This window comes from Linepithema humile, chromosome 1 (assembly GCF_040581485.1).
Source record: "Linepithema humile isolate Giens D197 chromosome 1, Lhum_UNIL_v1.0, whole genome shotgun sequence".
NCBI classification, from domain to species: Eukaryota; Metazoa; Arthropoda; class Insecta; order Hymenoptera; family Formicidae; genus Linepithema; species Linepithema humile.
This window is the reverse complement of record NC_090128.1, coordinates 13784576-13810906: the sequence shown is the minus strand read 5'-3', so window position 1 is coordinate 13810906 and position 26331 is coordinate 13784576. Positions and strand designations below refer to the sequence as shown.

The following is a 26331-nucleotide window of genomic DNA, read 5'->3' as shown; positions in this document are numbered from 1 at the left end:
TCTTTTTGCTACCCTTTCCTTATGTTTAACGGATTGCAAGAAAATGAGAAGCCGACGAGTGATCGGTCAATCTTTGATCATAATATCAGTTGAATATAAGCAAGTCCAAAGATTATAAAGTTTGATAAAATGTTTTGGTGTCCCATTAGAAAGTTGAAGTCCTTAAGGATAGAATAAAACTTTGATATGTCCATTCGGATATATGTCAGATGAATGCAATTCCATTATCATAATCAATATATCATAATCAGCAAAGTTATGCAGAATATCTATCTCATTATCGATCACAGAAAAAACAACAACCTTGTTTAAATATTAATAGTACAATATTAATTGACGACATAAATGAATACTATATTGGTTCTATGGATGTGTCTTGTGTTCATTGCAATGCAAAATATTTTGCAACCGAAAAAATATCTAATAAAGGCAATTCATTTCACGATTGTTGCAATCATGGCACAGTATATTTGCAACCATTGCCTGAATTTCCTCAATTTATTCATAATTTATTTGATGGTAGTCATGTAAAATCTAATGATTTTTTTTAACATATTCGCAGTTATAATAGTTCATTTTCATTTGCATCATTTAATGCCAATTTAATTAATTTTCAAAATAGACGACCTGGTCCGTACTGTTTTAAAATACAAGGACAGATTTATTATCAAATTAATACAGCGTTATATGCTGCGCAAAATGAAAGTCCTTCTTACGGTCAACTTTTTATTGTGGATTTAAATGAAGCAATCGATCATCGTCTTAATCAAAATTCGTGTTTAGATTTTGAAATTGTTCAAAACCTTGAACATATAATGCGGAGATCTAATGTATTTGCTCAATCTTATCAAATGATGGGTGAAGAATTAGAAAATCAACGACGTTTGGAAATGGAATCTGGTGATTTGTTACCAGGATTACAATTATCATTTACTTTAAGATCAGGTATGGATCGACGTCGATATAATGCTCAAAGAACTAATGAAGTTGCAGCTGTTTTTCGTACTACTGCTGATGGAGAAATTCCAGAATCATATGTTACAATACGTAATAAAAATACTAAAATTTTGCAAAAAGTAAGTACTATGGATCCAAATGTTGAACCATGGATATATCCATTATTTTATCCATATGGCACTCAAGGTTGGCATCGTGATTTAACAAAATTAAATAGCAATAAACGAATAACAAGAGGACAATATATTAAATATCGTATGGCTATTCGTGATGAATTTAATGTTTTTATATTAGGTCGTCGCTTATTTCAACAATGGCTTGTGGATAATTATGTAAAAATGGAAAAGGATAGAATTGATTATTGCAAAACTCATCAAAAAGAACTACGTTCTGAAACATATCAAGATTTAAGAGATTATATACAAACTATGGCAAATAATTTAAATGGACGTATTGGCAAAATGGTAATACTTCCTTCCACATTTATTGGATCACCACGTAATATGATGCAAAATTATCAAGATGCAATGGCAATTGTTAGTAAATTTGGAAAACCAGATCTTTTCATTACAATGACTTGTAATCCAAAATGGCGTGAAATTGAAGAAAATCTTTTGCCTGGTCAGCAAGCTTCTGATAGACCTGACATTTGTGTGCTCGCGTTTTTAACATTAAAAAAAATTATTTAATTGACTTGATTGTTAAGCAAAAATTTTTTGATGAAGTAGCAGCGTTTGTGTATGTTATTGAATTTCAAAAATGTGGTTTGCCTCATGTTCATATGTTGATTACTTTAAAATATAATTTTAAAATAACAACTCCACAGATTGTTGACAAATATATTTCTGCTGAAATTCCTGATCCATCTGACAATCGTATTTTACATGATATAGTTATGAAGCATATGATTCATGGACCTTGTGGTGATTGGTGTTTGGTAGATGGTAAATGTTCGAAACATTATCCGAAATCTTATTTTGAAGAGACTAAAATGGATGAAGATGCTTATCCCTATTATTGTCGACGAAATAATGGTAAAAATTTTAAACGTCCTGGTGGTTATATAGTTGATAATCGTTATGTTGTTCCATATTGTCCTACTTTATCGATTATATTTAATTGTCATATTAATGTCGAAGTAGTTTCAAGTATCAAATCAGTTAAATATCTATATAAATATATTTATAAAGGGCACGATGTTGCTGCTATAACCATTGAACCAATAACAGAAAATGTAATTATTGATCATGATGAGATACACAATTATATCGAAACTCGTTATGTTGGACCTGTAGAAGCCTGTTGGCGTATCCTTGGTAAGAAGTTACAAGATAAAAGCCATACTATAATGCGTTTACCAGTCCATCTTCCTAACGAACAAAATATTATAATTGAAAATGAATCTAATGAAGACACAATAACTTCTGCATTAAGCCAGGTTACTATGTTAATCGATTATTTTTCATTAAATTTGCGTGATGAAGAAGTAAGACAATATTTATATATTGAAATTCCACGCTATTATACATTTAAAAAAGAGAAAATTAATGATAGAAATGTGTCACACTGGGTTAAACGCAAAAGTCACTATAATTGCATAGGACGAATGTATTCTGTTAGTCCATCTCAAACAGAATTATTTCATTTACGATTATTATTACTTACAATAAAGGGGGCTACAAGTTTTAATAATTTAAGAACTGTAAATGGAGAATTATTTCAATCATTTACGGCAGCATGTTTGGCTTTAGGTTTAATCGAAGATGATGATGAATGGAATCGAGCTATGAATGAAGCTGTTGGATGGATGATGCCACGACAACTTCGTAAATTATTTGTACGAATATTATTACATTGTCAGCCATTACATCCTGAAGAATTATGGGATAACTTTAAAACAGCTTTGTCGGAGGATTATGTTCGACATTTTGGTATGTTACAAGGACAGAAGAAAGCATATATACAAATCAATAATATGCTTTGTACTGAAGGCAAAAGTCTTGCTGATTTTCCACAAATGGAGCAATTATTAGAAACTGAGTTGTTAAACGAAGAGAACCCTGATAGCCAAGCATGTTTTGCAAAATCATGCAATTTGATGTTGAGCACGAGTTTTTGACTAGTTGCTGTGTATTTGCTGAAAATGTAATGCATATTCATACACATTCAACAACACGAGGGCAGATTTGAGACATTTCATGTCATCAAATTCAGAGCAAACGGACAGCAACTGTTGCTCATTCCCCAATAGGAAAGCATTTCTAAAACTATATGACGAAATCTTATAGGCAATTTATGTTTTGCAATTATGTAAATATATTTCAACTAATAGATGTAAAAATATTGATCTTTTATGCCATATTAATTATTGTTTGCGAAATGAAATACTAAATAGTATTTCGGCAAATCTATAACGATATGGCGAATCATCTTAGCAGTATATTTGCAAAGTAAAAGTGTAGAAAGAAATTGCTCACTAATTGAGAAAAATATTTCAGCTATATTATGTTTAAAATACATAGGAATATAATTGTGCTTGAAAGAATGAAAGTAATGCTTAAAGAAATACACAATTATTTCTAAATTATAATATAAAAATATTACAAAATAAAACATTCCACATTAAGTATAGCAAAATTTTAAATAAAGAAATAGTTTCCAATGGGTTGCATGTAAACTGAGTTTTCGAAAACAGTGATGCTACAAACAAAAACGCGGTTCGCTCGCTTCGGCAGTGGAGGGAATAAGGCACAATACGCAAATTGAAAATAAATCGGTTAACGTGTCTTCATATATCATTTTCGGCGCTCAGCGGCGCCTGCGCCGAGCGCACACGTATATATGAAGCTCTTTCCGCTCTTTCCATGTGTGCGCGTCTGCGTGTAGCAGTTGGCAGTTACGAACCGGCATGCCTGACTTCACATTTCACGTGCATTCACGTTGTGGCTTGTTTGGCGTTGTGGCGTCTTATTCGTTATACTAATTCGTATTGTACAAAGAACTGTACAAAGTCTTGTACAAAGAAAGTGTCTCGGAAAATAAGAGTCAATCAAGATTGTGATGAGTGTTGAATCGAAAGGAATACGTGTAATGTATAATCACGTGTCAAGCTAGAAAGGTCTTACATTCCGAATACATAACACGTATGTATTTATTCATGTTTTCTTTAAATTATATAGTTTTATAATATTGTTTTATGACATAATTAACATTTTTAATACATATATAGACCCAGACAGCACAAAATATTCCAATAATATTCTGATATTCTTCCATATATTCTAACAACCACACGTTACGCTGCATGGGTCCTCGGATTGAGATTTCTTTTGAAGCATAGTTAGTTTGGGCCTACATAAGATATTTATAGTAAAACAGTTTGAGTGCATGGGCTTTGGTTGACCATTAGCAGGGCTTCAATGTTGCATCTTTAACTAGCACTTTTGTAATGTAATTTTTTTACCCACTACTTTGCAATAAATTTGAGCAATATTTATCCATATCACATTTATATATGCCTACCAAGTTACAAATAATACACAATTGCTAAAATTAACATTATTATTTACGCAAAAGGCAAAAATCATTATTACACATAAATGATTTGTCTGCGTTTTACTAGTAATGTTACTTTTGGCAATTGTGTATTATTTTTAACTTGGTAGGCATATATAAATTTGTGATATAGATAAATATTGTTCAAATTTATTGCAAAGTGGCGTGTAAAAAGGTGCCATTACAAAAGTACTGGTTAAAAGTGCAACATTGAAGCTCTGCTAATGGTCAACCAAAGCCCATGCAGTCAAACCGCTTTACTAGAAATCTTATGTAGGCCTAAACTATAACTATGTTACAAAGGAGATCTCAATCCGAGGACCCACGCAGTGTAAAATAACGTGTGGTAGTAAGAATATTTGGAAAGAATATTCTTAAAAATATGGAAGAACTTTATTAGAATATTTTCCGAATATTTTGTGCTGTTTGTGTATATATATATAAAAGATTATATTACTCAGAATATTATATTTATTTATTGTTAATCTTTGCACGTGTATAATATCATAAATATTTTTTCAGGTTATATTGTCTTGTTTGGCGGTGTTTATAACAATATTTTATATTCTGTGAGGAAACGTAATAACATTTATCAAGGTATTTTTGAAAGTTATTGTTCATTCATATATTTGTATATAAAATATTTGTAGATGTGAAATGTGCCTTTCAAAGAACATTTATTGTATTTATGTATTGTTTACGTGCTATTAATGCGGTCAGCCTTGTCAGCTTTATTATAACACAATTTAACAAAATTCTCATTTTTTATATATTCATAATTTGTGCGTTAAGTCTAAAAATGTCATATTTGAAAAGAAATTTTTATTTAAAAACGTCAATTAGTCGTAAAAATCCAAACACTGTTGGAATTTGTCAACGTCAAAAAATTCGTAGAGAGATAAAAAGAAATTATATAAAGTTTTCACAATTAAAAATGCCTGAACAAAATAAAAATGATATAAAAGTTTCAATGGAAAAAGAGCAGCTTTGGAGTGAGAGTAATCATCAAGAGAAAATATCTAATACATTATGTTTTTCGTCTGTAAACGGATCCTTTTATCCAAAAGAAATATGTATTCCGATATCGTCATCACATATTAGTAATACTCTAAAAAATGATAATATTCATATTAATACAACCTCCTCCGATATTTTCGAAGATAGTAACGTCAGTTTTACAAATAACAATATTAGAATTGACAACGATGTAGAATGTATTAAACAGAAATTGGCAAAATGTTTTATACAATGTGATTTAAATCATTGTCAAATAGAATCTATATTATCTATATTAAGAAGTCATAAATGTTTAATAAATCTTCCAAAAACTGCGCGAACTTTGTTACAAACTGAAACAAAGCCTGTAACTCTTACAACAATCGGTTCAGGTGTATATTTGCACATAGGATTTGAAAAAGCAGTTAATAATATTTTACAAAATATTCCCTCAGAATTAATACCAAATAAACTATTTATTGATATTAGTACAGATGGTGCTTCAGAAGATAAGAGTAGTAGAATTCAAATATGGCCATTACAATGCAGAATAGTTAATATTTGTCGAGAAAGACCTGAAACAATAGGTATATATTGTGGTAAGAAAAAACCAGACAATGCCATGGAATTTTTTTCACAGTTTTTAATTGAATGCGAACAACTTAGGTCAAAAGGTGGAATTTCTTTTAACAATAAAATTATTTCATGGGAATTTCGAGCGTTCATAGCAGATGCTCCTGCACGAGCATTAATGTTAAATCATTACGGGCACATGTCATATAATCCGTGTTCAAAATGTAAGATCACTGGTGTTCTGTCTAATAAAGGTCATGTCATTTTTCCAAACATTGATAATGAGAATCGTTCTGATAAGGAATATCGGGAACGAAACGATGAAGATCATCATAAAGATGGTGATACACCTATAGCTTCTCTTTTTCAAGATATTGTAGCACAAACTCCTTTCGAGTACATGCATTTGGTACTGTTAGGTATAGTAAAGAAAACATTAAGTGCTTTTGTCACTGGTAAATACGGAAAAAATACTAAGTTGTCGAAACATTATATTGACATAATATCAAACAGATTGAATATTATTAGCTCTTATTGCCCTCGAGAATTCAATCGCAAACCCAGATCAATTTCGGAATATGGAAATTTTAAAGCAACAGAATGTCGGCAGCTTTTACTTTATACCGGTATTGTTATATTCTTTGATATTGTCGAGCAAAACGCTTACAATCATTTTTTATTGTTACATTCAGTTATGAGATGTCTCTCTAATAATTCGCCATCCGAAAAATTATTATATTTTTCTGAACTTGCAATAAAATCCTATGTGCAATTAAGCTCAGTTATTTACAATGAAACGTTTGTTTCGTATAATGTACATGGCTTACTTCATTTAGTAGATGACGTGAGAAGATTTGGTTCGGTTGATAATTTTTCTGCATTCCCGTATGAAAACAATATGACTTTTTATCGAAAAAATTGTCGAAAACCTAATCAACAACTGCAACAAATAGTACGAAGAGCATCAGAAAAAAATAAAATTGCTAAAAAAATAATCAACAATTCCATTCAGAGCATCATCGTTAATAAAATGCACAGTAATGGACCACTTCCAGAACATATTTGTTGCTGCAAACAGTTTTCGAGAATTCGTTATCATCATTTAGATTTAAATTTACGTAAACGCGACAATTGCTGTATTCTTAAAAATGGTGCTATTTGCATCATAGATAATATTATTTTTACCGACAATTCTTATTTCTTATTTGTACGTAATTTCAATCTTATTGAAGACTTTTATGATGTCGGTATAAAATCTTCGACGATCGGCGTATACAAATGTTCAAACTTATCTGACATAAGATACATAATTGCTATACATTCTGTTAAATCAAAATGTTACAAAATGCCTATATGGAAAAAAATTGACGATGATGAAGGAAGCAATGAATACATCTGTACTGAAATTGCTGATGAATATGTTATAATTGAAATGTTACATACTCAAATTGAGCAATATTGCTAATATTGCTAATGTAACATTTCAATTTATTATTGTTAAGTTAACTGTAATAAATAATTTATTAAATAATAATAATTACTATTATTATTATTTAATAGAAAGGTATCATTTCACATGACATGTATTATATATATGAAAATATCTATTATTTATGTGCATAGTTCAAATATTATTTTTCCTATACAAATTGATAAATGTTACGACTTTCCACTTTTAAAGACTTGGAAATAAAATAATCAATAAAGGTACTGCAAGAGTGAGAGATAAATATGTTTATAATTTTATCTATTTTACTTAATAAATTAATTACTATTTTTACTACATTTTTATTTCAGCATGGATAAACGTCAAAAAAGAAAAAGAACCAAAACTAGAAGATACATTTCAACGGATGATGATAAATATCAATATAAAAAAAGTAAGAAAAACAATAATAAAGCACTTGCAGTATTTGATTGTATCAAAAAAGCAATGGCTGAAAACTATGACGAAGAATCAGAAAAACATAGCAATTCAGAAACAAGTGCAGATAGTACAGATGAAGATGAACAAAGAGAAATGGTTACAACCGACAAAGAATACATTCAAAACTCTTCTCTGCCGTGTGAAGATCAAAATACTTCAAAAACCGACACGATACATACATTGTTAAATGTCGGTCAGCCTCATACAAATGAATATAGAAGTACGCACATGTGTAGATACGAAGAAACAGAAACATCAGAATTACAGTCATCTAAAAATCAGTCCAATTCTTCCAATGACTTTATGCAATATTCTTGTAATAATGAATTACCATCTGCAACATCTACATGCACTTCAATTTCTAGTGATTCATCTTTGTCACAGATGTCTCATTCAATAATACCAAATTTCAATACATTTCCAGCTGTATCAGGTATATTAATTTATATCTTATATTGATATATTGATATATTTGTTTTATTAAATTTGTAAATGTTTTATATTATTGTTAGAGGACTTGTATTAATAATAATATTGAATTATTTGTAGAGCAAAATACAGCTCTATTGGTCCAAGATAATACACAAGAACAAGTAAATAATACTCAACAATTACAAAATAAATCGGCAAATGATCAACATAGTATCAGTCACGATAGTAATGCAATAAAAACAGGAATAATTCAAGAATTGAAAAGGTAAATTTATTTATATTGTTGCATATAAATTATGTTATATTAAATATTGTTGCATATAAAAATATAACCAAAGTTATTTTATTGTTATTTTATATTCAGAATGATCGAAGGAGGTTTTCACGCAATAAACAAAATCCTTAGGTAATCTTTAAATATTTTATCAGTAAATAAAATTTTAAAATATTTATATAGTTATTAAATTACTTTATACTTGCAGAAATCAAGAGCAGCATTTAAACGAAATAAACTTACAATTAAAACGGAATAACGATACATCAATTCCGAAAAAACCGGAATACTTTCCGATGCAATCGGTTGAATGTTTAGATAAATTCGAGAATTGCTCTATTGAAGAATATCAAAATACGGTTAGTATCTTTACTAATTTTAACAAATTAAATTAAATTTTTAAATTTGGTTTTATAAAATTCCTATTTTTTATTTTCTATGATTTTTATTTTCTATTTGTATTTGTAGGTTTCATATTTTATTTTCCTTGGTGGATTGAACCCTAAAGAATGTGTAACTGCTATGATTAAAGAAAGTATCACAGACGACTTTTCCGTGAATATTACATGGAGTGGATATGGAAATACAGTAGAAATTGCTAGTCGCAAATTAACAAGAGCTATATATGGTAAATTTCATATCATATACTATGTGCATAAAATTAATACGTTTATGTTAAGAAAGAAAATGTAATTTTCAGAAGCCTTAGCAAGGAACAACAATTTTCCCAAACCAATGGTCACAGAACTTCAAGAAGCTATAACTGAAGGACTTCGCAATGCAAAGCAACGAGTAAGGAATAGAGAAAAGGAAAAAAATGATAAAAGAGAAAAAGGAAAAAGAAGGGTTTTAACCGAAAAAGTAAAAGAAAATTTGAATATCATAAATTAATATAGTTCAATTTTTATTTCTTATTGAATAATTTTACTCAATAACTTCCATTTCGTGCATCTAGTAATTTCTGACTCTTATCTCCATATTTTTAATTAAAAGAAAATATTGTAAGAAAAAGAAAGGTTTTGAAAACGTTTAATTTGATGAAAACAGTAACATTTTATAATTATTTTCCTAAGATATTAATTTTTGTAATCGAAATTTTAAGATTTTCTAAATAACTAAGAATTTTTTTGTTTTAAAAGTTTTTTCTTATTATTATAAGTTTATGCTTTACGTTCTTTATGAGTGTCAGGAATATATTTATATACAATTATTTTCGAGAAGTTTACTTTTTGTTTAAAATTCTATGTACTAAATAATATAATGTACAAGACAATATAATGTATAAGATATAAAATGTATTTAATACTGAATGTACTTAATAAATGTACTTCATTAAATAAATAAACTTGCTAATTAAATAAATAAACGGTTTATTTAATTGTTATTATTTCATAGTTATTTAATTGTTATTAGCTAAATTATTTCCTTAAAATTTGCTGCAAATATTGCGAAATGTTTTTACTGCATTAAATTGTCACAAATATTAAAGGTTGAGATTTTATGTTTTCAAATATTGAAATAATTATAAAATATTTATATACTAAATTGGATTTGTATAATTTTTGACAAATGTATTTGCTAAATTTTATTCTGACAAAACTGTTGCGTTATGGCGAATCATCTTAGTGCAATTAGTGAGAAATTTTTTGTCAAATCATGATGTCATTATTGTGCAAAGTTTCCACAATTTTCCTATCGGGGTTATGTTGTTAACCAAATAACTTCCATTTATGGAAAACTTTTTGCTTTGTCATTCGTTTTCGGCAACGTAAGAGCAACATGATGGTAACAGAAAAAGACACCGATGTTTGTGCTTCTGTCGTATATTTGTTACAAACTGTTGAAATATATTAGGCTTGTTCGTTTTAGCTGCACTGGAGCTGCTCTGGGCTTGCTCTACATAGAATAATACAGGACAGATAAATAGTGTCGAGTAAATCCAGAGCAGCCCCAGTGCAATTAAAATAAACAAGTCTATTAATTTCTATTTTATAACCCATCCCCACCCTATGTCATGTTGGAGACACAAAAGATAAAGACTTAAGAAGTCGGCCATTGTTATGCTACATCTACATAAGATACCAGTCGCAGGTCGCAAGCGTTGCGATCCAATCAGTATCGAGCTAGCCCAAGCTAGCTCGACGCTGATTGGATCGCAACGCTTGCGACCTGCGCGACCGGCGTCTTATGTAGATGTGGCATTATTCTCGCTTGGCACGAGGTGTTGTGCGTTTTCGGTGAATTTGTCAGAGTGTATAAAAAACGTTATAGATCTTTATTTAAAGAAATCATCGCTTCTTGAAGCATCAGTGAATACGGGCGCCATTATTGCATTAGCACGTGCAGGTATTTCGATTTTTTTATATGGATATGACATTGACTTGTGCGATGTAAAGAGGTTATGTCAATATACTGTTATGATTATATATTTTTAATCAAAGTTTATACTGCTACACACACAGGATTAGTAGATATATTGTTATTATTTAATCGTAATGAATCTTATGACGAATACTGTAAATAAATCAATTATATCAAGATTTTATTGCAAAAATTAAAAAATAGTAATAGTAAATTATCTCATTTGAATCGAACATTACTTCTATCTTATAAAAATATGAATCCAATTGCAAGTAAAAAGTGTAAAGTACCTAAACGCCGTAAGCCTATTTCGCAATTAGACCGACAAAGGCGATCAAGGCTTCTCTTTCAGATAAGAAAAGTTTATCAAAGAGATTCTAATGAGCAACTACGTAATATTGAACAGTTTACGCCGTCTCTAGACACAGTATACAAAGATATTCATACAAATGAAGTAGAGTCCTATGATGTAAACTTGAGGAGCGAGCAAAGTATTTCCGACACCTCAGTTATGTATGTCGAAAATGAAGAAAATTTTGAAGTCAATTTGTCAACTGTAGACGATAATATAGTTGATGGTGTATTTATGGATTCTGTAAATGAAGCGTTTCAAAAATCCTTAGCATCAGCTTTTATAAAATGCAATCTCACGCATACACAAGGAAATATAATATTGAATACTTTACGATCTCACGAATGTCATTCTTTCCTTCCAAAAGATACTCGTTCCTTACTCAACACTCCGCGTGAAAGTATTCCGGTTCGTACAATGTACCCTGGACAATATCTTCATATTGGCTTTAAAGTAGCTATTAATAACATTCTAAAAGAAATTTTTCCGAACCAGATTCCTCTTGTTCTCGAGATAGACTGGAATACAGATGGCGCAAGCTTGAATAAAACTGGAAAAAAACAGATTTGGCCAATCCAAATTTCAGTCAATAACATACCTAATAGCAAACCTCAAGTAGTGGGAATTTACATTGGAAATAAAAAGCCAGGTAATATCGATTTATTTATGGAAGAGTTTGTTGCCGATGTTCAGCAAGTTATCGCAAATGATGGTACAACATTTAATAATAAACAAATCCCCATTGTACTAAGAGCATTTATTGCAGATGCTCCAGCTCGAGCCTGGTTATTAAACCATTATGGGCATACATCTCGTCATGCATGTGGAAAATGCTGGGTTGTTGGCATTCGATATGAGCAAAGAATGATTTTCTTAGGTACGAATCATCGTCTAAGAACCGATGAGGAGTATATTCGGATGACAGACTACGATCACCACAAAGGAATTAGTCCACTGTCTCGGTTACCTATGGGGATGGTAACGCAAGTCCCGGTAGAGTATATGCACTTAGTGTGCATAGGGATAGTTAAAAAACTGCTAAACGCGTGGGTTACGGGCAAATATGGGAAGAAAACAAAATTATCAGGCCGAAACTTAGAGTTGACATCAAAGCGACTTCAACTTCTTTCTCATTACTGTCCTCGAGATTTCGCTAGGAAACCTAGATCTTTAAGTGACTTTTCAGAATACAAAGCAACTGAAGGCCGACAATTCATTTTATATACCGGACCTGTAGTGATGCACGGCATTTTGGAAAAGCAAGCTTACATCCACTTCTTGTTTTTACATTCAGCAATTCGTGCGCTTTGTAGTAAGTCACCTTCAAGAACATTATTACTACGACGTGCAGAAGTAGCCATTAAAAAATTTGTGGAAAAGTGCCAAGTGTTTTATAAGCTTTCTTTTCTTTCATATAATGTACATGCATTATTACACTTGGTCAAAGATGTTGAACACTTTCGTGAACCTCTTGATAATTTTTCAGCTTTTAAGTATGAAAATAATATACCATTTTTCAGACAATTTTACAGAAAACCTCATCTTGCTTTGCAACAATTTGCCCTCAGACAGGTAGAAATCAATATACGAAAAGAGCTTCGTCCGACACATATTGTTACATTTACAAAAATTTTCGACAGGCATAGTGAAGGTCCCCTTCCAGTGGGAATGTCACCTCGACATTGTCAACAGTACACGAAGATACAAACTGAGAACATGTTTTTCAATGTTACTTCACTCGGCAATAATTGTTGTGTCTTAAAAGGCTGTACGATATGTGTCATTGAAAATATACTCGAAATTAACGAAACATATCATTTTGTCGTAAAGAAATTCGCAATAATGGAAGATTTATACGATGTCGGAATTTCGTCATCGTTATTAGGCATTTACAAATGCTCTGCATTATCAAACGATCTTTGTACAATACCTATTACCGATGTACAATCTAAATGTTACATAATGCCATATTGGAAAGTCATTGATGATAACGGCTCTGATTCCAGCACTGATTTGGATGCCGATCAGCCGGTTGCTGATGAATATGTTGTATCTGTTCTCTTATAGAAAATTAAATAATTACTCAGAATAAAAATCATTAATAATTAATCAGAAATAAAAATTGAAAGAAGCAATCGAAAGTAAAATGGCAAAAAGATAATTTCCATTAATCGAAACTAATGAATGTATTATTTCGTCACTAATAATTTTTTTAGATGTCTCACATTCTTTAATATGCATATTCTACTTTAAAAATATACAACTTGTTAATGAGATATTAATTAAAAAATAAATAAAATTTTAGAATAATTCATTCATTAGTTTTTGTAATTTGATTATTTACAGACAAAAATACTGTATGTACATTAATGCATTGATCGAGCGGTTAAATTAAATTATATTACGAATCCTGTGTGTGCGATTAAAAAACATAAAATACTTTAATCAAGAATTGTCGTAACCCCACATCGCATGAATAATCATTAAATAAATCTATAATACTTGTACGTAGCGAAATGTTTGATGGTATATGAAAGTAACAACTCATTTGCAAAAGGTAATGATAAAAATGTATAGTTCTAATAAGTGAAATTTTTTGTATGCGATTTTTCAGAGTAAAATCAAATTTCTAGTTTTTATATTTATAGACAGTTCTGTGGCTGAACTGTGTAAGGTGATTGACATGGAAAAACGAAAGGTGATAAATCCTCTCAAGCGCAAACAGGCTTTTGCAGCTACCAGCGTCAATTATAAATATGGGCGAAAGCAATTTTGCTCAAGTCAGTAAGTGCGACACTGAAAACTCCAGTGAACTATCATTTATTTATATCATGGTAATTCATTAATAAAAAGAATATTAGATAGCATAATAAATGTTTGGAAACTTTATTTTTCAATTTTGTTAATATATTCTTTTACTATTCAATGTTCTGTAGTTGTGTATGATATATATATATGATATTTATGTATGAATTTAGTAATTTAAACACATATTAATACTAACAAAATACTAATGTTCAGAAACCCACGGCGTCCTGCAAGAATTGTAAGGAAACCGAAACGGTATGTGACCACTTCGTCGAGTCAGGACGAATTGCAAGTCATATCAAAAAAAAAAGTTACAGAAAAGCCAATAGATCTTCAGAAGGATATAGATGATATTCACAACACATCGTTTGAAGAGCATAAGGAAAACGCAGCAAATATTGCAGAAAATGTACCAAATATTGCAAAATCTCAAAAAACCATCAAACCCCAAAACAGAATTGCAAACAGGATTATCGGAAGTAAATCTTTTCAACAAAATGAAAGTCAGAATGACAACAAATACAGGCAGCTACTTTCAACGCCTTTAACCCCTCTTATACTTGCTGGTATGTAGCTTAATATTCTAAAACTCTCTGCTATACACGATTAACTAAACATAAATTCTTTATAATTTAGTTTTTATAAGTTCCGGACTTCCACAAAAGATCTTGTAAATAAAATGTAACTTTAAATTGATGGACTTTTGATGTTAAAAAAATGTTACATTGAGAAACTCTTCAAACCAACGTAACGATCAATAAATTATTGCTCTTCACCGGTAAATGCCATTCGAAGAGTCATTATGCATTTGTACAACATCAAAAGCCGAGCATTATTTCATCAAAATAGAAGTAATTTATAGAGGCTTACATGGAACATCGAGACATTTTAAAACTGAATTATAAATAATTTATGAATAATTTTGACTTATTTTAATGCTAACGCCAAGCTTAATGTTTTATTTATATATAATAAAAAATCACACTTAAAATTGCAGAACCGCAGCCAGAAGTAGTAGCCAGCAGTAATGAATCATATTCTTTTACCGAAGGAGTGCCTCAGAATAATGACTCGGCAGTTTTGAACCCACTGTTGCATTATCGAACACTACAACATTTGCCGCACGTAAGCGGATACACCGAAGGATACTCGGGAACTATGCAATCCCCCCAAAGAACATGCTCAGCAGTATGGACTGCTACTGGAGCAGGAATATCTTCGTCAAATTGCAACAGCAATAGCTCGCAATATCAGGAACAGCAGCATAATAGACCTAACGAGTTTTCATTTACTCAAAGAGATTATCACTATGAAGCAAATGCCGCACAACGTGAGCCTTCTGCTCATTGGAATGCAATCATTCGGTACATGAAAATTTTGTTTAATTTAATGAAAAATATTCTGCCCATTTTACCCTTTCATCAATCTTTATAAAGGAAGATTAGAAAAAGTACAATACATCTTATATAAGTTAAGTTCAGTTGGGAATAGTAGACGTATCCCCATATATATACTAGTGTTTTACCAATTTTACTTTTCTAACTTAATATACGCCGTTTTTTACATGTAGAAAACATTTTTACACAATAATAATGAGCTTTTATATCAAGAATTGTGCGGCAAAATTATTATGTCTTATGGCTACGTCACATGTTACTTCTTGTCTTGGGCTCAAGCCCTAAAAGAAATGCAATAGTACATAGATTGAACAGTAATGTAAATATTCTTCTATCTTGTAGATAAATAGTAGTTATTTCTAACATATGTAAAGAAATGTATTGTTTGTTTCAGGGAATTGGACACCATCAAGAAAAGGCTCGAAGACATGCCGACAAAACAAGATTTCAAGTAATTATCTTTTTTTTAAGCTATTCCTTGACAGTTTGAAAATATCTAAAAAAAGAAAATCTAGTGACATATTGCAGTCGGAATTTATATTTTTTAAATTGATTACGTCTTGTACGTATGAGAGAAAGAAATTGATAATAAATGTAAAATAAATAGTAAATAAATATTACATAAACAAATAAATAATTTTCAAATAAATTCGTAAATTTATTAAAAATTAATAATAAATAATAATAAAAATAAAAAATAATAAATATATTTAAAAAATATGAAGTAAACGTTAATTGAACGTTTTTCAAATTAACTTCAAAATGATAGTAATAACTGTAAAATCAATATAATGAATATGACATCAATGTAAAATAAACATTAAATTAACACGTTGTACATGAAAAATAAGTACAAAATAAAATTCATATAAATATTAAATAAATAACTTTCAATTTATATATACAAATAAAAACTATATATGTCAAATAACACAGAAAAATCTGCAATATGTCCTATTACATCATACTGTGTGTTTCAGAGTTCTGGACCAAAAATTGATCAAGCTATTGAAATCGAGATCCGCTAAAATGCCGACGAAACCCGATTGCCTTCCTTTGGAGTCTGTCGAGCAGGTGGAACTTTTCGAAAATATCGAAGAGGAGCATAATGATCAAGTCGTAAGTCTTATAACATAATACATTATATACCTATATAATATAATTACATATACATATAATATAATATATAATATAATGTATACACGATGACATGAATATAATGAAGCGTTTGTTCCCTTTCTATAGATTTTTTCGAGTGGAATTTCAGTCTGTATGTAAGCACAATAATTGAGGAACTTTAATTTTAATGAAAATTACATTATGAACTAACTACACTCTGATTGCAGTGATATTACTCATATAGTTATAGAGAAGAAAGTGAACTCCAAGATATCGAGTGAAAAATTATTATAACTAGAGTAAAATTTGTTAGTTTGCAGATAAATTTTAACTTCAATAAAATTTACTTGCATTTCGTGTTAATAGAGTAATAAGATTTTATGAACAGAATAATATTTTTCATGTATAATGAGATTTCTTTATCTATGTCGTCATAGTGTAGAAAATAATTACAGTACTATTAACATATTTACATTTTTATATGCAAATATGTTTTAGGTCGCTTATCTCAAGTTTTTGGGAGGTCAAACAGTTGACGAAAGCGTCAAATTTTGCATGAAGCAGATAATCACAGACAAGGCTTTAAGCAATTATTCTTTGTGGGGAGAGAAGGATGAAAACATTGCATTATACAACAAAAAATTGTTATCAACAGTATACGGTAAGTTTTTTTATTTATATTACTATAATTTAAGGTGGAATTAAAAGAATAAAAAGTTCAAAACATTATGTATACGATAATCACGACACTAATGCTAACTCTTAGTAATATTAATATTTAATGTTCGATATAATCAAGGTACAAAATTATTAGTCGCTTTTATATTACTACGTAAGTTCTCGTGCTTGTCAAATTTTATTTTTTAATCCGAACCGATCAAAAAGGTAGGAAACAGTAACATGGATATTCAACTTCGCATTTTTTCTTATTGGTTTCAATAGATGATATAATTCAGGGCTCGAAATTATTTCATCTTTTCGGCCGATTCTCGTGGTATACGTCTCCTTTCCTCTTCTTACCGCGCGCGCGGCAGCCACTAGGGCCAGCGCTGCCGAGCGTTAAGAGCGGCGCTATCCGATAAATGTTATGTTCTTCTCCCTTAATCATTAAAAATAAAAAAAAAGTTATTAAAAATATTTTTTTCACTTTTAAATTTATTATGTGAAAATATTTTAATAGATTTCCACGTCACCCATAAGGTACTATTGCTATAGAAAAAAAAAATATTTTTAATAAATTTTTTTAACATTAATCGGATAGCGCCGCTCCTAACGCTCGGCGACACTGGCCCTAGCGGCTGCCGCGCGCGCGGTAAAGAGAGGAAAGGAGGCGTATACCACGAGAATCGGTCGAAAAGATGAAATAATTCCGAGCCCTGATATAATTAATCAATATACATTTGAATTTACATTTTTGTTAGTTATATTTATAGAAACGGTAGCAAGCAGCCCATACTTCGCGAAGCCGGATAAAAAGATATTTTTCGAGGCCGTAAAAGAAGCAATACGTTTCGTCAAACAACGTCTCAGAAATGCACAAAAAAGAGTTCCTGGAGAAAAAGGTCGTCGCACAAAAAGGCACGAGGAGGCCGATGCTATATTTGGCGAAAATAAAACTGAAAATGAAAATTAATAAATATTTTTAAACATATATAGTATAGTATATAGTCCGATGCTTCTCGGGAAACGATTTTCAGATCCATGCGTAAAGTTTTAACTAACTACATGTAGTGGAATTGACCCTACAAAACATGTATAAATATGTGTATATACGTATATATATATATATTTTTATATATATAAATAAATATATATATGTATATTTTATTCAAATAATGTGTGTACTTTATTATTAAAAAAAATTTCTTTTTATTTGTCCTAAATCTATTCCCGATTAATTTTATTTATGAAACAAACATTTTTTGATATTTCTGCCAATTAAAAATTAATTAGTGATACAAAAATTCAAACTCGATTATATGTAAAACAATGGAATTCTTATTATTTTAAATATATGCTTATTTCACGGTAATAAATGATAGAATGAGAAAAAAGTAAAAATATTTTAAATAATGAGAATTTCATGATTTTAAATAAATTTGAATTTATTTGCCTTTGGCCAATTTTCCATCGGCAATGGAAATTTTTTCTAAAAGCCACTTTGACCAAGTTCTGATTAAAGTAATCGACGATTAACTTTTAATGTTATTAACATTTCTACCGATATACTGATACATCGCGAACGGATTACTTTCATCAGAACTTGATCGTAGCCCTAAGAGTAATTATTTAAAGCAGATGCAAAAAATATATTCATCCGTTTTCGACATGTTGTTGCATTTTTGCTGAAATTTATGACTCGGCATGTGTTGTTGGCAACTTGCTGTCATTTTGCTCTTTATATACAGCGATAAACCGTTGACAGCAAATACACGACAAATTGTCGGCAAAATATGTTGAATATGTGTGATGTCAAACCAAAAACAAATGCCTGACTCACCTTGTTCTAAATTTGCTGAAAACTCATGCGTTTTGTTTTCGGCAACATGACAGCAAAAACGCAGACAGGTGGCTATCAGGGAATGATTATGTGATATTTGAACAAGCTATGGAAATAGGTACCAAACAATATAAACAATTAAATGATAAACAAAAAGAAATAGTTGATCTTGTGTTGAATAAATTAGATAACAATATTTATAATAATAATTATTGTTTTTATATTGATGGTCCAGATAGATCAGGTAAAACATTTATATATACAACTATTTATCATTTAGCAAAAATTAGAAAGAAACACGTGTGTGCAATGGCTTTTACGGGTATTGCAGCGACATTATTACCTGCTGGAAAAACAGTTCATAAGACATTTGGATTGCCGGTTCCATTATTTGCTGATTCAACATCTGCTATTAAAATCCAATCAAAGGAAGCTCAATATTTGAAAAATACAGAAATAAATAAACACCGACCGGACGGTGTTCGTGTAAAGGTGCCGGACTTTGGCACCTGGACCGTCGAGATTGGGCAGGAGGCGACACAACGCGTTCGCCATCCTGGGAGGTCCACTCTGGGAGCTAGAGCATCGAAATGTTGTATGAACTCTTAGAGTTCATCCAGGGTAAAGCCTAGATATTTCATCTTGGACCCCACAGGGATTCGGGACCCTCCGACGTTGATGTATGTCGGAGGTGGTCTTCCTCCTGTCTTCTTGTAGAAGAACAGGGCTTCTTTTTTCTTGTAGAAGAACAGGGTTTCTGTCTTCTGAGGAGCCACCTCTAACCCTAGGCCCCGTATTACGCGCACTACGCTGGCCACGGCTGCGGTTGCTACAGCCGCGGCCTCTCTTCAATCCTCCCCCCGAGCCATGACAAGTGTGTCGTCGGCGTAACAGACGACGTCAAAGCCAGGGGGAAGGGCCGCTCGAAGCACTACATCGTACCCGAAATTCCACAGCATCAGGCCCAAAACAGACCCCTGTGGAACCCCGCGGTACATCCTCCTCTCGCACACCGCGCCTGTTCCGTCCTTGTATGCGAACGTTCTGCCCCGAAGGTAGTCCCACAGGACTGCCCGGAGATACGGGAGCAGCTGAAGATGTTCAAATGCTGCCCCCAGACAGTCCCAGGGGAGGAAGTTGAAGGCGTTCACAATATCCAACGATACCGCTAGTGCCACCTCCTCCCCCCCCCTCCCCCACTACGGCCTCCGAGAAGAAACGGACGTGGCGTATTGCATCCAAAGTCGACCGTCCCTCCCGGAAGCCGTATTGTTTATCACTTAAAGTGGGACCATCCCGAGACAGGTGCTGAACGAGGCGCCCTACGATTACTCGCTCATAGAGCTTACCCGCCTCGTCCAGCAAGCATATAGGCCGGTATGCGGAGGGTTGCTCCGGCGGCTTGCCATCTTTTTGGAAGAGAACCAAATTGGCTCTCCTTCACCGCGAGGAGAAGGCGCCGGATCTGAGGCAGGCGGTGAACAGCCGCCCCATCCGGTCGCCCAGCACCCTCGTCGCCAGGGCCCATGCCCTGCCGGGAATTCCGTCCAAAGAGCTATTTTGATTAAAATAAAAGATAGAACTATGTATCCGTATTACACACAGAATGATCACAATATGATGTAACAAAGCTTCAGAAGCTTAAGTGAATAATACAATTATATTCCTTAATTTATTTCAAGTAAATTTGAGTTAAATTTAAATTTAAAAATTTAATTCTTTGTTTAGACGTGTGCATAAACAAACGAATATAAAGTTTAATGTGCGCAGTAATTATTTTATAAATATTAATTATTTCAAACACTAATCTGCATTTATTTTTTTATTTTACAGATCAACTTTGTGCGCGTAATCGGTGCTACAAAATATATTCGTTCCGTCGTATAGTATAACAAAATGCGCGTCGGGAGTGCCGTTAATGCCGAGAGTTATAGCGAATCTATAGATGAACGCATTTTTGCTGTATGACAAATATTGGAACACGATTTTTTTTTTACTTTAGGCTTGGCTCGGGGGAGGGAAAGGTCGGTTTCAATCATAAAATCTTGACTACGGCAGGGCAATCTTCGGTTCTACGTACAGCGCGCTAATTGTACAGATAGCCGGACTGTCGAAGGTAGTCGAGGACGGCTACCGGAGTTAGTCAAAGGCTACCGATTGCTTTTCAGATGTCTTGTATCTAGTCGGTTGATTGCATGACTAATCGCATCTCATCTTCTTCGAGCTTACCTTTGCCCTCTGTTTTGAGAGAATCGTGCCCCAATTGATAAATGTGGTCGTTTGAAACGCGGACGAAATTCGCGCGTAACGTCGCAGCTTGGACAGTTCGGTTCGATTCGCCTGCGATGTCGGGAGTGTCGTTTTAAGTATCGCGCGATTTTCGTATTCAGGTACGCATGCGAGCAATGCATGCGCCGCGAACGCGTGTGATTCAGTGTAAGTGCTTCGAAGGACCACTGAGAGGAGGAGGAGGCTCAGGAGGAGCATCGGGCGCCGGCGGAGCAACTTTATGGTAAGCAATAATTCATTTATTTGTTGAAAATATTGTACATTAAAATATTTGAAAGACAAAATATTTACATTAGTTAATATTTATCATTATTAGAATTTATTCGCATATTTTTTTACTTTTTATTTAAATAATTAAACTTTTTTAATAATTCTTTTATTACATATTTGCTTAGAAAACGAATTAAAAGTTCAATGTACTCAATATTTTTTATGATTTCACAAATATTTCATATTGTGAACGCTGCTATAATTTTGATTTATTTCGTGTTTTATAGATCAACTATGCAGATCAACAGAACGACAACTCCGCTGCTGCGCATCAATCGGTGAGTTAGTTTAATTTGTCTTTTATTATTAAGATAATGGATCGAATAATAGTGTGAAAATATATAGACGCGAGACACTTTGCAGGTCGTATAATTTTTATTGTCTTATAGTAATTATATCAAAATTTTATTCTCTCGTATTTTTTAAAAGTATTTTGAGTTGTACGTGCATTTGTTTTTAAAAGAACGAAGTACTTATTTTTTTAGTTAATTTATATTAAATTTAATTATGTGTTACCAATATTATTATATATATCTAGAAAAGATACATGTTATATTAGATTATAATTATAAAAATTATTAAAAAATATGTAACCTGCAAAATGCGTTGTACATTAAAAAAAAGCAAAGTGTTTCTAATTTTGATTTTGATTGAGCCCGAAGTTGAAACAACTTTCATCAGCCTAATTGAATCCATATATTTGAATGCATATATATTAAATATTAATTATATAATATTAAAAATATAATTATACACCAGAATACTTTGAATAAAATTATGAAAAGTACATTATTTCTTCGATTCATTATTTTAAAATGGATAGGCTAGGACTTAGATGCGTTGATGAATATTTAATCCTGGAATATTTCCTAAATGTATTTCATGATTGACAGATCAGAACAAAATAAATTGAATAATTAACAGAAAGTTTGTAGAATTCTTTTATGACAGAATTGAAAACAATTTTTATATGTTTATATATCTTTATTTAATAATGTATGCACAAGTTGTTAAAGATGGCCAAAAATTGTCGAAAACAACGGTGCATATATAATATTACTGTACAAAGATGACTCTAAGCATATAAAAATTGTTTTTAATTTTATTATAAAAATTATTACAAATTGTCTAAATAATCCAATACATTTTTATTCTAAATAATGTACTTATGTTTGTTTATATATTTATTTATATTTTTTTTATATGAGAAAAAATATAAGAAAAAAAATATTTAAAAAAAAGATTATACATAAAATAAAAGAAAAAACTTGTTAATACATGAAAAAAAAGTATTTGCTGCCGCAGTAAATTTTATATAAGCTATCGTAGCAAAATTTTTTAGTTAATTATTATTTGAACAGCAAAGAGATTTGTTATAGATAATAATTTTATTTACCGAAATTAGTTTTGTTAAATCTGCAAATTATATTATAGCAGAAACTGAGCCGAGCTCTGCGCTAGCGTCCTGCGAGAAACATCGAGATAATCGCTCTCGGATTTTCGATGCAAATAGCGGTAACTGAGCTGAGCTCTGCGCTAAGCATCACTCGAAAAACGCCGAGGTCGTTATCCTCGTAATTCTCTCAAGTGAGAGATGTCATTTGCGTACACGAAAATAACGTGATATTAAATCGATACTTATAAATTAAATCGTTAATCGTTAAATCATTATCTCTATCCGCGTTTCTCGGTTTATTTGATTTACACGAGTTTTTAGATATCTACATCTTTTATTAGGTAGGATTTTCTATTAGATAGAATTGTTTTATTAGGTAGGATTTTTTGTTAGGCAGGATTAAACAATTTTGTATAAATTTTGTATTTTTTTTATTTCTGTGCATCGATAAATATTGAAACTTCTGCTTTGACAGTGAGTTTGCAGTTTGTCGATGACAAAGAAAATGACAAAACTTTGGGTGGGCAAACAGCAAGATTTTCTTTCGAAAAACGAAAGAAATTTCTTCCGCAAATAAAGCATTATATTGAAAGTAAGGCGTTTAGATGTTTAAATATATAGAAAATAACTTTCACGATAGGAAAGTTTTCTACAGTTTTATAAGATACTTTACTCTTTTCAAATAAAATTTTTTAAATTTTCCATAAATCTTTTAAACGTTTAAACGTCTTTATTGACATCTTGATAGCAAATAAACTATTATATTAATTTTTATAATTAAAATATTGAGTTCAAAGGAATGCTGAGGGTACATCTTCCTTTTATTTAATATTATTTCTGTTTTATGTTATTTTGTGTATTATTTCGGTGAAAAATTAAGAGGGCAATATATATAAGAAAATATATAAAAAGGTAATATAAAACAAATTATTGTTAATTCTATTTTAAATTATTTTGTTATATATTGTTACATATATTTTCCTCTATTTATTTTTCGATAAAAAAATGTTCCGTTTATTTGAAAATTTCATTTGTATTCTTTTGCGATTATCTACTTATCACTTAAAAGATATGAATGTTCTTTCAATTTCTTACATAATTGCGATTACCGTTGTAGTCGATCTCTTATGTAAAACGATGCAAATGGAATCTTCAATAAATGTACAACATGAATATAAATGTACAAAATAAAATTTCCAATTCGACAATATTCACATTTATTTGTTTTAGGTTATCGGACAATGATATATTATGACAATGAAAAATAAAGAATAGTTTCCTAAAACAAAATAAATATTTTCTGGATTTTTATTAAACGCTTTTATTTTTTAGGTGTAATTTGTCAGGTATGATTTTTCAGACTTTTATTTAATGTTTCTTTATCTTTTATATTTATATATTTGATATGTATATGTATATCTGGTTAATGCTTTTAAGAAAGTTTTTTAACATGCTGTTTGATGTAGCGTCATAAAAATTTTAATTTTTTATCTATAATTATTTTCAGATTTTAACTTAAAATTTTAATTTTTCAGATTTTAATTAAGTTTTTATTTTTTAGGTGTGATTTTGCAGGTATAATTTTTATTTTTATTTAATGTTTCTTTATCTTTTACACTTTTACAAAAATGTTCCATTTTTAATTATCTTCTTAAGTGTATTTTGGTAGAATTATATTAATATTTAAAATGTTAATTATTTACTGTTTACTCATTGGGGGAGGGAGGCTAGATCGAGGCGCTCAAAGATCACAAGCCTCTGGGCACAAATTTTACAAACGCGACCCTGATCGCACCGTCGAATAACTTTTTCAAACAATACTTCCAATTTCTCTTAAAATTTACCATTTTTCCAGTAAAAAATAATTAATTTCCTAACTTCTAGATTTGTTTCTTTGCTTTTTCTGCCCATGATAATGAATTATTAAAACGAGAAGTTATAAATGGAAATCGATGCTTACTGAATGCTTTTCTATGTTATACTGACTATCTTAAGCAACAATCAGAAACAAATACCCATCGAAGTTTGTAGACTGCATTTGTTTTAGTCGGTTCGTAGCGTGAGCAAATAATTTTGTGACGTGAAAACGTGTAAAGAATTGTTATGACCTGTTTTTCTGTAATTATAAACCACAATGTTTCAAATTTTTTTAACGATTCTGTTATATTGAACGGTAAATTACGTATTTCCAAATTAAAAAATTTCAAAAAGTCCTTTGTTGTCTCATTATTTCATTCATTTTTGTTGCATATTTTTATTTACCAATCTTTTATAAATAAGATATTCTTAAAATAATTTTTGACAATATCTGATTTATAAAGGATTGGTAAATACACAATTTTTTAAAAAAGCAATTTTTAGGGTAGTCATATTTTAAAAAATAAACAAGTATTCGATCCGACCAATATAGTTTCAAGTTTTATGACACGTTTCTTTTCAATTGATATACAATATTTGTTTTAGAAGAAATTAAGGTCTTCCAGAACAAGCATACAAAATTGTGTGTATGTGTAGTGTTAAGAATATAGAATTAAATTTTAAAACTTAATTGTTAAATGAAACTTTGTGCGGTGCACAATTTGCACACTTGCTTGCGACGATTCATGACTATAGTCCTCTCAAATTATAGATGAAAAGATTGTTTGTACTGTCTAGCTTGCATTCGTGTTTAATATACGAGTGTTTTTGCATCTATTATAGTTTACGTGTAAACGCCCAACCCTGGCTTTTAATATTTAAAATAAGTTATTGGTCATTACTGTATGAAATATCTATAAGAGTTTATCATCTTTTTAAATATTAACAAAAATGCAATACTTTATTTACACACACGCACGCACGCACGCACACACACACAAAATTATAGAAGTAATTTATTAAAATAATTTAAATGTACATTTTCAAATTACACAGGTTATTGAAAATAACTGATCTTTTGCTAAATAAACAGTAAATGCAAAAGTAAATACTACAATACATGTATTTACAATACGTGTGTATTATTTCAAATCTGATTGATATACATAATCATGTTTTACAAGTATGCATTATCGACACTTTGTAGATATAGCAGATATCAGAACCAAAAAGTCGTGGACGTAGCACGGAAAAGACCCAAAAGATCG

General features: G+C 30.8%; 3 protein-coding genes across 16 annotated transcripts; all 3 read left to right on the top strand.

Moving 5' to 3' along the window:
* Positions 1–3325: 3325 nt before the first annotated feature.
* LOC136997347 (uncharacterized) lies at positions 3326–10080 on the top strand. 3 transcript variants are annotated; one of them, XM_067348027.1, is made up of 8 exons: positions 3326–4100; positions 5035–5109; positions 7879–8441; positions 8558–8705; positions 8805–8846; positions 8923–9073; positions 9183–9342; positions 9415–10080. In XM_067348027.1, the coding sequence occupies exons 3-8, from the start codon at positions 7880–7882 to the stop codon at positions 9603–9605; spliced, it is 1254 nt and encodes a 417-aa protein (XP_067204128.1). In that variant the 5' UTR covers positions 3326–4100; positions 5035–5109; position 7879; the 3' UTR covers positions 9606–10080. The 3 variants fall into 3 exon arrangements, with proteins under 3 accessions (XP_067204128.1, XP_067204129.1, XP_067204127.1); XM_067348028.1 differs by lacking the exon at positions 5035–5109; XM_067348026.1 differs by lacking the exons at positions 3326–4100; positions 5035–5109 and adding an exon at positions 5589–7788.
* Positions 10081–10228: 148 nt separating this feature from the next.
* LOC136997344 (uncharacterized) lies at positions 10229–13934 on the top strand. 6 transcript variants are annotated; one of them, XM_067348021.1, is made up of 4 exons: positions 10229–11060; positions 11795–11835; positions 11923–12076; positions 12194–13934. In XM_067348021.1, the coding sequence occupies exons 1-4, from the start codon at positions 10775–10777 to the stop codon at positions 13492–13494; spliced, it is 1782 nt and encodes a 593-aa protein (XP_067204122.1). In that variant the 5' UTR covers positions 10229–10774; the 3' UTR covers positions 13495–13934. The 6 variants fall into 6 exon arrangements, with proteins under 6 accessions (XP_067204122.1, XP_067204120.1, XP_067204123.1 ...); XM_067348022.1 differs by having other exon boundaries at positions 10918–12076; positions 12194–12739; positions 12948–12999; positions 13068–13934; XM_067348019.1 differs by having other exon boundaries at positions 11795–12076.
* Positions 13675–18587, top strand: LOC136997345 (uncharacterized). 7 transcript variants are annotated; one of them, XR_010888134.1, is made up of 9 exons: positions 13675–13984; positions 14061–14211; positions 14449–14801; positions 15233–15599; positions 16027–16083; positions 16613–16751; positions 16878–16902; positions 17250–17412; positions 18173–18313. XR_010888134.1 is itself a non-coding variant. In XM_067348023.1 (8 exons), exons 1-8 carry the CDS (start codon positions 13951–13953, stop codon positions 18382–18384), a joined length of 1476 nt encoding a protein of 491 aa, XP_067204124.1. In that variant the 5' UTR covers positions 13703–13950; the 3' UTR covers positions 18385–18587. The 7 variants fall into 7 exon arrangements, 3 of the variants coding, with proteins under 3 accessions (XP_067204124.1, XP_067204126.1, XP_067204125.1); XR_010888133.1 differs by having other exon boundaries at positions 13680–13984; positions 18185–18326; XR_010888132.1 differs by having other exon boundaries at positions 13692–13984; positions 16878–16906.
* The last annotated feature ends 7744 nt before the right edge of the window (positions 18588–26331 follow it).